At 41.8% G+C, this 17532-nt stretch overlaps 1 protein-coding gene across 1 annotated transcript in view; it reads left to right on the top strand.

Annotated features, from left to right (window-relative positions):
- The window catches only part of Ubtd2 (ubiquitin domain containing 2), a 54887-nt gene that overhangs the window by 32840 nt on the left and 4515 nt on the right, over positions 1-17532 (top strand). The window contains exon 2 of the mRNA XM_059270235.1: positions 10406-10642. Within this exon, the coding sequence (XP_059126218.1) occupies positions 10406-10642 (237 nt within the window). The remainder of the gene's footprint in view (positions 1-10405; positions 10643-17532) is intronic.

Here is a 17532-nt window from a genome sequence, read left to right as displayed (position 1 = left end):
GCTTTTTATTTCAGTTTGTTGTTAATCTCATGAAACATGACTGTAACTTTTAAAGTCTTTGATCATTTCAACATCTGGATCATCTCAGAACTTTCCGTTTGTTTATCGTCTTTTCTCTTGAAAATTAGTCACATATTTCTTTTGTATTGAGTAATACTGGATTGTTTCCTGGACATCTTGAACATTTGAGGTTCTAGGTCTTTATTAAATTTCCTGAAGAATATCAGTTTGCTTTGCTTTATTTCACAGTTTGAGCCCTCAGCCTGCTGCTTATTTCAGACTGAGTTCTTTCTGTTAGTGGTTCTGATGTCGATTTGCTTTTCAGAGCCTTTGTTAGGCTTAATGGCAGCACATCCTGGTAACTGTTAGTTTGTTTATATCAGAGCCATTACTGTGCTGCTTTATGGCCAGTGCCCATGCAGGTCGTAGGTGAATCTGAGATTTGGCTTAGCTCACACACAGAATTTTAGGTGTTTGTACTGTGGAGTACTGTTGTCTATCTGTCCATCCATTCACCTCCCCACTCCCAAAGGCCATTGTTCTCTACCTTTTAGTTGGAAAGAGATTCCTCTTAGCTGTTTCCCACATTACCCCATACTTCCATGTAGTCAGGGTTGCCTTTTAAGATAACTTGATGAAAGGGACAAGAATAGAGAAGAAATAACCTTACTTTCTTCGTGTTGTATTACTTTTTTTGCTGGTTGCTTTGTCTCAAAACCAGGTTTTCTCACTTAAATTTTTGGTGACCACCTCTCCACTCCCCCATGCCCTGTGTCGATGTGTGGTATGTATACTTGCCTGAGCCAGGGTGCAGTGTGTATGAGGCCAGAAGTTGACATCAGAATGTTTTCCTCAGCCACTTCATCTTATTTTAAGATAAGGTCTCTGGCTGGGGATGTGGCTCATTTGGAAGAATATTTACCTAGCATTCACAAAGCCCCTGCCTGGGTTTAATTCCCAGCACTGCGTAAACCAGGCATGGTGATGGACACTTGTAATCCCAGCATTCAGGAGATACAGGCATGAGGATCAGAAGTTTAAAGGTTGCCGGGCAGTGTTGGTGCACGTCTTTAATCCCAGCACTCGGGAGGCAGAGCCAGGTGGATCTCTGTGAGTTCGAGGCCAGCCTGGTCTACAGAGCGAGTTACAGGACAGTCACCAAAACAACACAGAGAAACCCTGTCTCAAAACCAAAAAAAAAAAGAAAGAAAAAGAAGAAGTTTAAAGGTCATCTTTGACTACCTATCAAGTTAGAAACCAGCCTGGGCTACATGAGCGCCTGTCTTAGAAAATAGAAAAGATGAACTCTCTCTCTGAATCTGGGGCTCCCTGTTCTGCCAAACTGGCTGCCAGTGAGTGCCTGGATTCTGCCTGTCTTAGTCCTCCAAGAATTAGGGTTACAGAGGTGTGGCCCTGACTCTTAACATGGGTGCTGGGGATCCAAATTTAGGTCTCATTCTTTCTCTAAGCCATCTTGCCAGCCCCTCATTTCTGTTTCTAAGAATTCATTTTCCAGTTACCCTACCAGAAGCCAGATCCCTTCATAGTTTAGTACATCTCACTGCATTTCCATACTGAAGCTGCCGTAGGTCAAATCTGAGAGAAAAAATATAAAAAAATGGAAGTGTAACTAGCCCAGTGAGGGTGCTTCTTTAGATTTGGCTCCTGTCTGCCACTACCATCAGCATTTCAGAACTCTTAGTTAATTGTGTTTTGTATTTTGTCCCAGATTTCTGCTACAGTCAGTGAGAAAGAGGGACTTCAGTGGTCTTACATTTTGGCCTATACCAGATGTCCAAGGGTATTTTAACTGTAAGAATTGGGAGGAAGAAAAAGTGATCTTGCAATTTGTTAAGAGAAATTAAGCACCCATTGAAGTATTGTTACTGAGTTATTTAGTCTTTGTTCTTAAATAAGCTCCATCCCATAGAGAGTGTTTCCCCACAGTTCCCTTCTGTTGCTGGTCGCTTACTGTTGGGCCTGGTAGTTTTCCTGCTCATTGAACATGAGACTATGTAGGAGATTAGACACAGCCCTAAAAGCCAAACATAAATAGAAACCTGAAGGTGTGTAGAGGCTAGGCTGCCTGGCCTGTTGAGAGTTGAGCTGTTGTGACTGTGCCTCCCCCAACCCCATTTGTTTTTGTAATGAGTGCAGAGTGCAGTGGCTTTTGTGAAGCCACTGAGTTCTGATCCCTTTTGGCCAAACAGTGTGTCTTCATTCTCTCTCCCTACTTTTTTTTTTTTTTTTTTTTTGGTTTTTCGAGACAGGGTTTCTCTGTGTAGCTTTGCGCCTTTCCTGGAACTCACTTGGTAGCCCAGGCTGGCCTCGAACTCACAGAGATCCGCCTGGCTCTGCCTCCCGAGTGCTGGGATTAAAGGCGTGCGCCACCACCGCCTGGCTCTCCCTACTTTTTTACTATCCTCAGTCAGAGGAGACCAACCTGCTCCTTCAGCACTAGGCTTAGAAGTTGCTTTAGCTCACAGATCCATCAAGTCACCGTAGCTAAAGAACCAGTTCATTCCAGTCGGTGCTGGCATACGCCTGTAATCCCAGCACTCGGGAGGCAGAGCCAGGTGAATCTCTGTGAGTTCAAGACCAGCCTGGGCTACTGATCGAGATCCAAGACAGGCACCAAAGCTACACAGAGAAACCCTGTCTCAAAAAAAAAAAAAAAGAAGAAGAAGCAGTTCACTGACTGCTCCCACAGAACACTGAAGTGGGGGACACAGTTCAGACCATCGTTTGCCACTTTATAACCAGGATCACCTTTGTTCCAGTCCAGTAACAGATTCTTTGTTTCTTTTACTTTCCATGTTTTCGTGACTGTCCATATGTTCTCCAAAACATAGATGATTTAGGACTTTCCTTTCTTTGATTTATTTATTCCACCCCCCACCCTGTCTGTGTGTGTGTGTGTGTGTGTGTGTGTGTGTGTGTGTGTGTGTGTGTGTACACACTTTACGCAGCTCATCTGTGGAGGTCAGAGGACAAATTCTAGGAGTCAGTTCTTTCTACTGCATGGGTCCCGGGATGGAGCTCGTTAGCAGGATTAGTGATAAATCACTTTTACCTGCTGAGCCATCTCATCAGTCCCTCTTTCTTTTCTTTTAGAACACTCCGCAGAATTGCCTTTAGCAGTCTCTTCTCAGGAACACGGCTTTTTGTAGCATGCACACACCTCAGAAATATTTGCTATAGTTTAGAACTTGAATGTCCTCTTAAAGTTCCACATCTTAAAGGCTTGAACCCCAGGATGATGTCTGGGGAGGTTCTAGGACCTGGTGGCAGGTCTTTAGGACTTTCAAGAATGTGAAAATCAGTTAGCATCAGCCATGTGCGTCCACCAGTGTGAGTCTGTTCACAGTCACAGAGGAGCTGGGCTGAACCCTCCAAAACTATGCGCTAAATACACATTTCCTCATTATGTGTGGATTCTCTTAGGTGTTTGGTTACAGTGGCAGTGCTCACCCACCCTCTTCTGCCTCTGCTCCTGCACAGCCACTTCCATGTTTTAGGTATTCAGTACAGTGCCCTGCTTCTTGATGACACTATCTGTTTTAGTCAGGTCAGGTCACTGTAACACAATACTGCAGACTGGGTGACTTCTGAAATTTATTTCTCACAGTTCTGAAAGTTGATATCTCTTAATATTGAGGGGTGACTGATTTGAGAGTTAGTAAGGGCCTTCTTGGTGCCCACATAACTGCCTTCTATCTCTTCTCCCATGGTAGTGTTATAAATCCCATCCAGCAGGGTCCCACCCTCATGAATTCATTAGCTCCCAAAAGCTCTTCCTCCAGGTACTATGCTTTGGATATTGTGGCTTGACAGGGATTTGAGGGGATACAAGCAGCCGATAGTGAGACACTAAAGTGATCATATAAACACAATAGTGAGTAATTACAGGATCAGAGCTGAGTGCCGTACGTATTACTTTCATGTTTTACTACCTACAGGGTTTTGTGTATGTGTGAAATTATTGAAATACTAATGTCACTGAGATGCCACAACCTGGCTTAGTTTTCTGTGGTCTGTGCCTAAAAGTAGGTGTTTCTGTAGGGCAATGGATCTTAGCCTTCTAATGCAGCGACCCTTTTATAATACAGTTCTTTATGTTATAGTGACCCCCAATCATAAAATTATTTCATTGCTACTCCATAACTGTAGTTTTGCTATGGTTATGAATTGTAGAGCTGGGCAGTGGTGGCACACGCCTTTAATCCCAGCACTTGGGAAGCAGAGCCAGGTGGATCTCTGTGAGTTCGAGGCCAGCCTGGTCTACAGAGTGAGATCCAGGACAGGCACCAAAACAACACAGAGAAACCCTGTCTTAGGAGAAAAAAAAAATGCTACTTTGGTGTTTGCATCTGAGTCTGTCTACCACTGCCCTAAAATTGAGGCAGCTTGGCATGAGCGGTAACCAAAAAAATAAAAAATAAAAAAATGAATCAATGTAAATATCTGATATGCAAAATATCTGATGTGATGATACTATGGAGGTCATGACCCCACAGGTTGAGAACCATTGCTCTAAGAAGCTGTGTCTACCTTCTTTAAGTGGGGATTGTCACTTAGAACTAAGCTCTGGACCTAGCTCTGCTAAGTTGTCATTTCAGGCATTCAGTCAAAGAGATATAAAATATTTTTTAGCATCTTTAGGTCATAAAGCTTTTATTGACATTTCCAATCCAGAGTTAATGAGGTGTTTTTTTTTTTCTTTCCGTTTTTGTGAGTTTTTTTCCTGAAAAAACTTTAACTGAAATTTTTAAAACATTAATAAAAACAGCAACTGTTTCATATTCATTGAAGTCTATCTTCAAGAAACCTTGAAACTGGCTTTGCTGGTCTATAGTAGGACTGAATAAGAAATCTTGTTAGATGCCATCAAAGATCCCTCCCCTCTTGGAGACCTATGGACTTAGAGATTCTTCCTGCCAGCTCTAGGAGGATGGCAAAATCTGCTGTCAGAGCTCTGCACTGTCTTCAGCTCTGAAATGACAGGAAGCTTTTCCTCCTGTTTTTATGCTTTTGGTGCTCTAGTCAGTAGCAGATAGGAGCAATTTTCTATCCTGGTTTTTGCTGCTTTAAGTACTTGAAAATTACTTGAGACAGTCTTTAGATGGTGATCTCTTTAGTTGTTCCCACCCACAGGTGTTGTATTAGGGAAGTTGATACTTTCCAGGTTTCTGTCTGTTATATATAGCTAACATTACCAGGGTTATATCTTCGTTTTTCTTTTTTGAGACAGAGTTTCTCCGTGTAACAGCCCTAGCTATCCTGGAACTTGCTTTGTAGGCCAGGCTGGCCTCAGATTCACAGAGATCCACCTGCCTCTGCCTCCTGAGTGCTGGGATTAAAGGAGTGCACCACCAGTGCCCAGCCTATATCTTTGATATTTTTATCTTGCCTTTGTATTGTGTCCTTTCTTTTATCTGATGAGTCCCAAACATTAAGTCAGGGATTTTCAAAGAAGGACCAAAAGGAAGAAAAGAATTACAATCATGAGTCCTTTTTGAAAAATCTCTGACTCTCTCTGTGTGTGTCTATGTGTGTGTCTCTCTGTCTCTGGCGGGGGGGGGGGGGTAGGTAGGAAGGAGAGTAGGTAGGTATATATGGAAGCAACCCTCAGATGTCTTTTCTCAGGCCTGGGCTTGCCAGTTAGGTTAGCTTGACTGGCTGGTGAGTCCCTGTCTGTCTCTACCTCTCCAGGACTTACAAGGATGTTCTGTCACTCACAGCTTTTTATGTGGGTTCTCCGTCAGACTCAGGTCCTCAGGTTTGCATAGCAAGTACTTTACTAACTGAGCTGTCTTCCCAAAGATTATTGCTTCTTATAAACAATGTCTAAATGAATTCCTGGTAAAATGCTTTTAGTTGTATAATAAATGTATTTAAAGTCATATTCTACTTAGTTCCGTCTGAAAAGCAAGCCTTTAGCTTTTCAGTATTAAATCTGTTACACAGAAAACAGTATTTAACGTGTTGTACAAGGAAAGAGTTGGAGAAATAGTGCAGCAGTTAAGAACACTTGCTGCTCTTGCAGAGGACCCAGGTCTGTCCCTATCCTCCCAAGCCATTTTCATGTTTTAATGAGATGATGGCTTGAATTAATTTGCTGACATAGCTTTGTTTTTTCTCAGTTTACTTAACTAAAGACATGTTGGTCAGTGACTCTGATTTAGGCTATCATGAAGCTTTTTTTTTTTTTTTTTTTTTTTAACTTGTTTTGGTACTCTGTTGAACCCAGCATGAAACTTTTAAGATCAGATAGTGCAGTAAAAATTCTGTACTGGGGCTGGAGAGTTGGCTTTATGGTTAAGAGCACTGGCTCTTCAGCCAGAGTACCTGTGTTCAATTCCAGCACCTGCATGAAAGCTCACAACTGTCTGTAACTTCCGTTTCAGGGGCTCCAACACTGTTCTAGCCTCTGTGGGCACTGCTCACATGTGATGTACATACATGTAGGCAAAATACTCACACATGTAAAAATAATTTTTTTTTTAATCTATGACTTTCTGCGGGGTGGTGACCGTGTATACCTTTAATCCCAGCACTCAAGAGGCAGAGGCAGCCAGATCTCTGTGAGTTCAAAGCCAACCTGGTCTATAGAGCGAGTTCTAGAACAGCTAAGGCTACACAGAGAAACCCTGTCTTGAACCCAAAAAAAACTATGACTTTCCAAATAGTAATGTTTGCCACTGAGATTTGGTCATTTTAATAATGGGTGTTCTACACTCAGATGATGCATACTATGTATGTTAAAGGTTCAGAGACCTAGACAGAAATAAGATGAGCCTAGTTCATATCTTCAGGGTGAATACTTTTATTTATTTCTGCAGAAGAATTATCATGGAACTTTTGACATGATGTGGTTTTAAACACTTGCAGAATGAAGGTTACCAACATAAATGTGCCGTGTGTGTGTGTGTGTGTGTGTGTGTGTGTGTGTGTGTGTGTGTGTGTCTGTGTTTTTGTACTTAGTGCAAATATGAACAGCAGAAATAAAGCTACCTCATAGGTAAGGAAAGTAATTCACATACATAAAGGTTTTTAATTTTTCTATTAGTTTTCTGTATTTGAAAGCTTTTTTTGCTTTGTGTTTTTTTTTTTTCTTTTCTTTTTTTTTTTTCTCCCCCTGAGACAGGGTTTCTCTGTGTAACAGTCCTAGCTGTCCTGGAACTCACTCTATAGACCAGGCTGGCCTCAGATTCACAGAGATCTGCCTGCCTCTGCCTCCCAAGTGCCAGGATTAAAGAGGTGCACCACTACTGCCCAGCTTGTTTTGATTTTTTGAGACAGGGGTTCTCAGAGTCACCTTGACTGTTCTGGAACTTGCTCTGTAGACTAGGGTGACCTCACCTGCCTCTGCCTCCCAAGTGCTGCGTTAAAGGTGTGCCATCACCATGCTCTATGCCTGGCTAGAGCTTCCTTTCTGAAATGGGGTCTAGACTCAAATTTGCCATCCTCCTGACTCAGCCTCCTGGGTAACTGGAATTGTATGTGGGTACCACCATACCCAGTTTGAGGTCCTTTTTGAGTTGCTCATATTAGATAGTGAGGGTGTAGAAGTTTTGTTGATTATTTCACAATGACAAGAAACTACACCAAGTTAACATGTTTAGAATATTTAAAATATATGAGAGTCTAGAACTGCTCGGGTCAACCTGATGCAGAATCTACTTCCTTGTTACCATGCCCTTCTTTTCACTTCCTGCTCAATGACAGTGTTGAGCATAAATTTTCTATTCATATAGAGGATAACATAGCTGAAACTACTTTGCATTTTACCTTGGTGGAACCAGTGGGTCAGTCTTGGTTATTGGGCATATTTCAGGCATCTTTTAAGATTGGTGCTTTAGCTTTCCTTGTCAGTATTACTTGGCATATGTAGCGGAAAGCCATTACTACGGATTGAATTGTTCACTTTTGAATCAAACCTCATAGACACAGCTGTAGTGTTACTCTGAGAAGGCAGTGCCTATTTGTTGATTATATAAGGAGATTTGAATTCTGTTTCCAGCTATGCTACTAAATGGATGTGTTCTCTGCTCTGTTACACCCATCCTTTTAGAACTTGCCTGCTTTGAATTTCACTTAGACAAGTTGGGGGGGCCAGAACATGGTCACATGTCAATACTGAAAGTTTTATGTGAAAGACTAAAGATACCTGGGATGCTTGGCCTTGAGATCAATGGTCAGACCTAGTAAAAAGAATTTATTTTAATTCAGATGTCAAACCAAATGTACTTTACCATATTAGTTAGCCTTGTCATATAGATTGTAGCCTGGGAAAGAGAGAGATTTCCCAGGGAGTAAGAGTCATTTTATTTTGTATTATGCATAGCCCAAACCAGTAAGGGGGTCATTAACTTTATGCATGCTTTAGAACCATTTTAGATTCTTTTAAATTGATATTCTTCCTGCAATTAAGTATGGAACAGTGAATTTTGATGCATGCCTTCTCTGCTTCCCACCTGCACTGTCATTTTTTACCCACCTACTCTTTCCTAACATTCTTTATCTTTTCATCATGATCTAATTTCCCCATTTACTTTTGTCTATTAAGCTTTCTTATGCCTGGCACTATATAACCTAAAGACAGACCCATAGGTAAGAAGGCAGTATAGGTCAGTATGACCCATAGAAAATAGATTAGTGATCATGTAGGCTGTGGAAGTGTCTGGTACAGAGGCTGCCTGAGACTTGTTCTAACTCTGTTGCTGTGTAGCATTCTCTAAGGAGATGTATGCCAAAGAGAGTGGCTTCTTGCCCTTTTCTTCTCTTAGGGTTAGCACGAGAATATGGCATTGCTGTTCTTTTCTGGTTTTTGTGATTTAGAGCTTATCCATTGACCAAGTATTACCTCTTTGGTTGCTGGTTCCTCCAAAAAAAAAAATGTGAATTTCATTTCTCTGCACCACTTCTTTCCAAACTAGCTCTTGGTTGAGTTTCAGAGAAAGGTATTCTGAGCTCTCTGAGGGGAAACTGGAGGAAGTATTCCTTTAGACAGTTTCTTCCTGGGTTTGGTGATCTGGTTCACCTTCCTTGGACACTGAAAAGTAGCCTTTGGCCTTTTGGATTTGCTAAGTTCTGACTTCCTGGCTTTATATGTCCAAAAGTTCTGAGATTCGAACTATTTCACACTATTTACTGTCCCTTGTGTCTCTGCTGCAGCATCTGCCACTCCTCTGCCTTGTTAGTTGAAACACTACACTTCTTGGCTTCTGGTATATATGCATGTGTGTGCACGTGTTTTAATGAACAAAATGGAACTTTTATTCATGTTCCTTTTCTGGGGTTGTTCATAGTTACCCATTATAAACACCCCTTACCAGAATGGTGCATTTGTTACAGTTACTTTTTTTTTTTGAGATATGATCTCTCTTTGTAGTCCTGGCTATCCTGGAACTCTGATATGTAGACCAGGCTGGCCTCAGCGATTCACCTGTGTCTGCTCCCAAGTGCTGAGATTACAGGCATGTGCCACCACTCTCAGTTTGCAGTTACAATCCTGCTTGTAGGTGTGGGTGGGTGTGAGTCAATATGCTTGTGTGTGTGCGTGTTTATGGGGGTGTGTGTGCTCATGTGTGCTTGTGGAAACCAGAGGTCAGCCTCAGGAGCCATCCATCTTGTTTTTCTGGGCTAGATCTCTCATTAGTTTAGAACTCACCAAGTGGTCTAGTATAGCTGGCCAGCAAACCCCAAGGATTTGCTAGTCTCTGCCTCCCCAGATCTGGGATTACAAACAAGTGCTGCCCACACTAGCTGAGCTATGTTTCCAACCCACAGTTTCTTTGTCTGTGTGTATGTGTGTGTGCATGTGAAGACAGGTCACTGTTGGTGTCTTGCTCGTACTCTTCATTTGATTTTTTTGATATGGGCTCTCATATGGAGTTAACTACTTTGTCTAGACCAGTTGACCACGTGAGCTTCAGAAACCTGCCTATATCTGTCTCCTGTGTGAACCACAGGCATTTTATTGACTAAACCACCTCCCTAGCCCCCTGGAATTATTTTTAATCATCTTTGGAAATAAACTGAATGGAAAAGAGCTATTGGCTTACTGAAAATTATGCAGCCTGGTACGGTGGCTTATGCCTGTAATCCTAGCACTTGGGAGACAGAAGCAGGAAGATTGCTATGAGTTGGAAGCCAGGGCTACAATGTGAAGCCTGTCTCAAGAAAGAAATAATGCAGAAAATAAAATCTTGCATCTAGCTATCTCCATTTGCTCTAGATTGGTTAATAGAATTTCAGCCAGAAATCAGCAAATGGGCAGACATCTAGCTGTAATTGTGGTGAAAGAATCCGAAACAGGAATATAACCACATAACTTTTCTTACAGAAAATAGGGATTTTTTTTTTTTTTATGAATATTGATGTCAGCCTTTTCTCTTTTCAGTTGCTCTAGGTCGTAACCAGCCTTTGAAAAAGGAGAAACCAAAATGGAAAAGTGATTATCCCATGACAGATGGACAACTGCGCAGCAAGAGGGATGAATTTTGGGACACCGCACCAGCTTTTGAAGGCCGGAAAGAGATCTGGGATGCCTTGAAGGCTGCTGCACATGCTTTTGAAAGCAATGATCATGAACTGGCACAGGCAATCATTGATGGTGCAAACATAACACTACCACACGGTAGGTTTGGCGTCCTAATGACAAAGGGGCAGTCACTTTGTCTCCAATAGCAGGGAACCACTAAGGGGGAAGTTTCTGTTTCTCTTCTACAAGTATTCTAATTCTTTTTATTAGAGTGAAAAATAGCACTCCTCTTTTTACATTTTTCAGCTGGTGGTAGTTTATGTCTTGGTTCATTTTTATGTTTCTTAATCTCAGAAAAGAGAACATGTGATAAGCTGCATTTTCTAGTTTCTGTGTGACTTAGTTTTCTGTGGACACAAGCCCCCTCGTCTGTACAGTGTACATCCTTGCCCAGCAGTAGTTGTTGCTGCTGCCTTAACTGCTGTCCTGCAGAGCTGAGGACTTTCAATTTAGGTTTTATAAAGTGCAGAGGCTTCATGGATGCCCCTTTGCCATCATGCTTTCCCATCATTTAGTGTGAGCAGACCTAAACTTTGAAGTTCGTTTTTTTGTTTATTTGTTTTGTTTTTTAATTATTATTTGGGGGCAGGGAGGGCCACAGGAGAGATGGCTCCATGGTTGCTGCTCTTGCAGAGGACCTGGGTTCAGTTCCCAACCAACCATTTGGTGGATCACAAGAGTCTGTAACTCCAGCTCCAGGGAAATCTGATTCCCTCTTCTGGCTTCTGCGGGCACTGCATGTATGTGGTACATATACATACATTCATGCATAATTACATATGTTTAGGTAAACATTCATACATAAAAAATAAAATAAGCCGGGTGGTGGTGGCGCACGCCTTTAATCCCAGCACTTGGGAGGCAGAGGCAGGCGGATTTCTGTGAGTTCGAGGCCAGCCTGGTCTACAGAGCGAGATCCAGGAAAAGCACAAAGCTACACAGAGAAACCCTGTCTCGAAAAACCAAAATAAATAAATAAATAAATAAATAAATAAATAAATAAATATCTCTCTTAAAAGATGTATTTTTTTGTATTTTTTATATATGGATATTTTTGCCATGTGGATGCTGGGAAGCAAGCCCATGTCCTCTGGAAGAGCAGCAACAGCTCTTAACTGCTGAGCCACCTTTTCTACCCCAGTTTCAAAGGTTTGAGGGGTAGTTTTCCATAACTGTAGCCATGAGCCTTATAAGAAACATTTCTTGCTTTGAGAAAGTGACTAAGACCCACAATAATTTGTATGTATCCAGGGACACATAGATGCCAGACTTGTACACATACCTTTGTATGGCCTCTTTGATTGAAACATTAAATATTTCACATTGAGGTTTAGGTATTAGTTTTATATATGTACTCTTCATCCTTTTGCTTTATGTATTTGTGTTTTTCTCTTCAGCTTGGCAAGTTAGTATCTTTCCAGGTTGTTTCTTCTGACCTATATAAGGGATAACCACCTACATTTCCTGTTCTCTGTTCATTGTTGTGCCACTGTTGTTTTCCCCAATGTCTGTTTTACTTTTGTTCATTTGTGGAGAAGCAATGCTTTAGTAATTTAATCATCTGCAGAATGTCCTTTGACTCTTTGTCCAATGTAGAATGTTTTACTCATGAGCCTTGCCAACTTTCCAAACCCCCTGCTCTAATTAGCCATGCTTCTAAGAAGCATTCCTTGTTTTATGACTATCTGTTACTTATTAGGAGCACTTGTTAGCATGGGTTTATATCACTAACATTTATTGAACACCCACTTTTCCCACAGGTATAAAAGTGATCATTCCTATATTTGAAGTATCTGAATAGAGTGCCATTTCATCATGCCCACTTAGTCCCAGTTTTTGTACCTGGTGTTTAAATTCTTTACTTCTTCCATGATTGTAGATTAGGAGGTGGTGACATGGTCTTCCATCTACCCCTTCAGCTACCCCATTATTGTAACAGAGAATGAAGGTTCCACTTTCATAAAGTTGTTACCTATTTCTGATGCTTACATACCTTATTTCCCAAGCAGAATCTGTTGTGTAGGCCTGCAAGTGGCTGTAAGGAGAATCATGTTTATATGGTGGTTTTAATCTAGAACTCGGGAACTTTGACTTCCTTATTTTATACTTAACATAGTTACCTATAGCTAATTATATTCTCCAAATTGTGGCTTTGTTTAAAAGCTCATGGAGGCAGGGATCACCAAGATGGCTTAGCAGGTGAAGATGTTTACCATCAAGCCTGATGACATGTGAGTTCCATCCCAGGAACCAGCTCCCTCAGGATCTTCTGACACCCTCATGTGTGCTGTGGCAAGCACAAACACAATAAGTGTATTAAGTAAATTTAATAATTGTATTTTAAAATGCTTTTAAGTTCATAAAGGCAAAATATGTTTCCTGTACAAGCACAGTCTATGTGTATCCTATTGAGTGTAAACTCAAATCTCTAAAGATTTAAATCTGGTTTCTGCTTATCTACAGAACTGTCAAGAAAAATAATGTTGTTATGCCAGGCGTGGTGGTGCAGGCCTTTAATCCCAGTTCTTGGGAGACAGAGACAGGCCGATCTCTGTGAGTTCAAGGCCAGCCTGGTCTACAAAGTGAGTTACAGGACATCCACGGCAGTTACATAGAGAAACCCTGTCTCGAAAAACTTAAAAAAAAAAAAAAAATACTGAGTAATTTTTTTTTTTAAGGCAATCCAGAGGAACCAAGGAGATGGCTCAGTGAGCAAAAGTACTTGCCAGGCAAACCTGATGGCCTGAGTTTGATCCCTGAACCCATGTTAAAGCCAATGTCGTGGCACACATCTAGCCTGGAGTATACTTTGGAACAGCAGGAACAAGAGACCCTGCCTTAAAACAAGCACTGACTTCTGAAAGTTGTCACTGGACCCCCCACACACAATATTTTTTATTTTTATTAAAAATAGGACCAAAAAAAAAACCCCAAAAACTTCAAGAAATGGGCAAGGGCCAGGCATGATGCATGTCTGTAATCCTGGCACTTGGGAGGCTGAAGCAAGAGGATCACTTGTTGAAGGCCAGCCTGAGCGACAGACATAGCAAGAACCTATCTTTAAAAAAAATAAATAAAATTGTTTTTTTCAGGAAATTTGGTTGATTTAAAGGTCCTAAAGAATGGATGCATAACTATAATACAGATAGTCATTTTTGCTTAGCTGGTGTAGTGTTTAGAAATGAAATGGGACCTTAATAAGGAGCCTGATGACTGATTAATCACAAATGTTACATCATTTCTTTCTGTCGTCAAGGAGATAAGATGGCTTAGAGTTACAAAATGTGACTATGTCTGCCTCTCTGTTGCCGTCATCCTTTTTCTTGAATTAGAGTGATAAAGTCTGAAAATAGCTGTGTGGGAGGTTGTTCCTGAGCCAGGAGGCTTGTCTGAAGAAAACCTCCTTTCCATATTGTTCTGGGGGTGGGGGTGGGGCTGAGAGAAGCAGGGTTTCTCACATCCCAAGGCGCAGCTCTATCAGCTACCACTTCTATAAGGCCTGCTGGGCTTTCAGTAAGCACCAGACCCAAGTGCTTCTACCTGGCTCCTCTGCCCCCTTAAGAAAACGAAATCCTGGAACTAAAGATGAAGTGTCATCTGTAGCAATTCAGCAAAGTGTTATGTAGTGTTTAATGCTGTTTTGTCTATCACATGACTTCAGCCATCAGTGTACAGCTAAGCTACTTTGACCTCAGCTGGCTAGGAGAGGTGCTAAGCCTGCTTCCTCTAGTTGCCTGCTGGCTGAGTCAATGGATGACAGAGCTGCTAGGCCTTCCACAGCCAGCCTTGATGGGTTCCCAGCACTGTTTCCAGAGAGAAAACCTGTAGTTTGTTAGCAGCCCTATGGTCCTAAAGACTGCTCCCAAGGGCTGCTGGTGGCCTTTTGACGTTGTAATTCAGGTTTGTAGAGAAGCCCATGGAATGTGAGGTAGAAGGCTGAAACTTTATTAAATTGTGATCCATTTATTACACTGTTGTTTGTGAAATACTCTCCCAAGTGTATAATTTTGAAATTTAAAACCTGTGAGAGAGAACCAACATTATTGAGTGTTTTTCCATGGACTTTTATATATGTATTATATAACCGTTGAGGCCTTTCTTTGACATAGGAAGTCATGGTTATTGAAAAGTAGAACTCCAGCCTCCTGGGTCCATTAGAACAGAGAAGTTAATAGTGAGGATATTGGATAAAACTTGGTGATAGAAACAGGGAAAAAAAAAAAAAAAGAAAGCTTTTGGAATTCTAAAATGCCCTCCCCTTATTTACTTTGGGGAGGATAGTGTTTCTTGTTATGGTATGATCTAAATATTTACCTTTTCACACATTATTGAGAACTTCAGTTAAATGGGGATGTAAAGTGGACACTTTGATTCACTGTCGTGTACGTACTAGGAAACCATCACCACCGTCAAGACACTTTCTTGTCCTTCCACATTGCTTTTTGTTTTATTATCTGGGGGATGAGTGGTGCGTGCATGTGTGCGTCACATTGCATGTGGAGGTCAAAGGACTTTCAGGAATTGGTTATCTCCTTCAGCTGTGGGACTGGGTTGATGAGGTTTGGGTTATCAGGCTAGCATGTGCTCTGCCTGCCTAGCCATCCTGCTCCCTCACAGACACTGGTTTTTAGCTTTTGAGTGTAGCTGTGCAAGTCTCAGGTGATGAAAGTCTGAACACTGAGCTGCACTTACACGGAAGTGAGAGCATAAAGGCACTCAGCAAGGCCTTTACAAGGTTGTTTTTCAGCCTCAAGGACTGCTTGAAAGGGTGAAGTGTTAGACCTAATGGCATGTAATAAAGCTACTTGTATTGTTTGGCAACCAGGTTAGTTCATCTTTACAAATTTCTCCAGGCCGTTTTTGTTTCTTTTCTTGTTCTTTTGAGACAGTCTCATGTAATCCAGGCAGGCCTTAAACTCAACAGTAAAGGGCTGGCCAGCCTCCACTCCTGCCTCTACTAGGATTACAGGGGTAAACCACCATGCCTGGCTGGAGTGAAATATGTTGAAGTCTAATTGAAAGCAGCCAGAGAAAACAGTTGACCAGGGAAACTAGAACACTTGAACTAATTGTCTAGATAAAATATAAATCAAAACATTCTCAGAAAATTGTGTAAGCAATCACAACAAAAGTGATGACTTGGCAGCCTTCTACCTGCCGTGGGGAGCCCTTCAGGACTTCCTGGCTTGGTGAGATGATGCCCACCCTAGCAGGTATTATCCTGATGGCTTCTGTCTCTGCCAAGTCCTACAGTGGGTTTGTGAGAGGAAAAAGAAAAGTCTGCACAGGTTATGAGATAGTAATGCAAGCGAGCCTGACTAGAACTGACTAGAAATAGTGAAGAATTGCTAGGCAAGCTGGACTTCAATGCCAGAGGGTAGTGATTAAAACCTTCTATAAGTTTTTGTTTGTTTGTTTGTTTGTTTAAGATTTGTTTATATGAGTGCTCTGTCTGCATTTTCCTTTGCTCTCCAGAGGAGGGCATTGGATCCCATTATAGATGGGTGGGAGCCACCATGTGGTTGCTGGGAATTGAACTCAGCCAGTGCTCTTAACAACTGAGCCATCTTTCTAGCCCCTGTAAGTTTCTAATGTAGCCGGGCTAAGTGTGATTTTTGCCATGGGGGTAAATGCCCACAACTGTCAGCTTTTGGAAAAGTGACATAAACACACTGGCCTTCTGTGGGAACAGATATGGATGTGTGCGTGCACACACATGTGTCGATGGAGGCCCAAGGTATGTCTGTGTTGAATGCCCTTCTAGTTTCCTGAATTTTACAGGTGCTCCAAGTGAAACACACAGCTAAAAATTTGACACTAGGGTCCACATAGGAGGCAGAACATGTGACCTTTGTCTTTCTGGGTGTGGGTCTAATATTTTTCAGTTCTGTACGTTTACCTACACATGTCAAGATTTTATCTTTCTTTGTTGCTTCTGCCCTCGGGTTCTCCCATTGTGCTGTAAGCCTGTATTTAAGACCTCCTCCCTCCTTCAATAAATAGCATTTGGCATTCCAAAAATAAATAAAATAAATAAAGGCATGCATCACACAAAAAAAAAAAGAAAGAAAGAAAATAGAGCAGTGATGAAAATGAATGGGCATGTGTGCCTCTGAGTAGGCAATGGACTCCTTTGGGTATATGCCAAGGAATGGTCTAGCTGGGTCATACAGTAGGTCTGTTTCTAGTTTTCTGAGGAACCGCTGAACTCATTGGCATAGTCAACCCAGCCTTTTACATGGTGCTGGGGACCAAAACTCAGATCCTTGTGCTTGTGAAGCAGGTATTTGACAACTGAGCCATCTCCCTGCCCCACACTGGGGTTCTCTTCCATTGCTCCAGTTTTCATACTTCCTCCAGTTTCTGTAGACTAGACAGTGGCAGTACTGAATCTGTTTCCTCAATAGTTTGCAGCCTCTCTGAGGGAACACACTTCCTTTGGAGTGCTGGGGGGGCTGCAGCTGTCACTGCTCTGGGCTGTCTTTGACTCACTGGTAAATACTGTCGTGTTATTAGGCTGTGCTTAGCACACTAGCTTCTTATTTCATTTTCCTCTAATTCATTTATTTCTTTTATTTAACCTTCTCATTATCATAATAGAAAGCTGGGTGTTCTTATCTTTATGTTACAAGTTTCTTTTTTTTTTTCTCTCAGACAGGGTTTATTTGTTTATTGTTTTGTTTTGTTTTTTTGTGAGGATTCTTCTGAGTAGCCCTGGCTGTTCTGGATCTCGCTCTATAGACCAGGCTGGCCTCGAACTCATAGAGATCCGCCTGCCTCTGCCCCCAAGTGCTGGGATTAAAGGCGTGCGCCACCACTGCCTGGCTACCAGTTTATTTCTTTAGGAGTCTGATTACTGATTAAGTCGTTGTTATTTACTAGCTATGTAACACTAAGCAAAACTTAATTCATTCTAAGTTTTCCCATCTGCAAAATATGTATACTACCGGGTGGCGGCGGTGGCCCCGCGGCCCACGCCTTTAATC

The sequence above is a fragment of the Peromyscus eremicus genome, chromosome 8a (genome assembly GCF_949786415.1).
Source record: "Peromyscus eremicus chromosome 8a, PerEre_H2_v1, whole genome shotgun sequence".
Classification (NCBI taxonomy): domain Eukaryota; kingdom Metazoa; phylum Chordata; class Mammalia; order Rodentia; family Cricetidae; genus Peromyscus; species Peromyscus eremicus.
The sequence above is the reverse complement of the archived record's forward strand: the minus strand, read 5'-3'. Positions and strand labels throughout refer to the sequence as shown.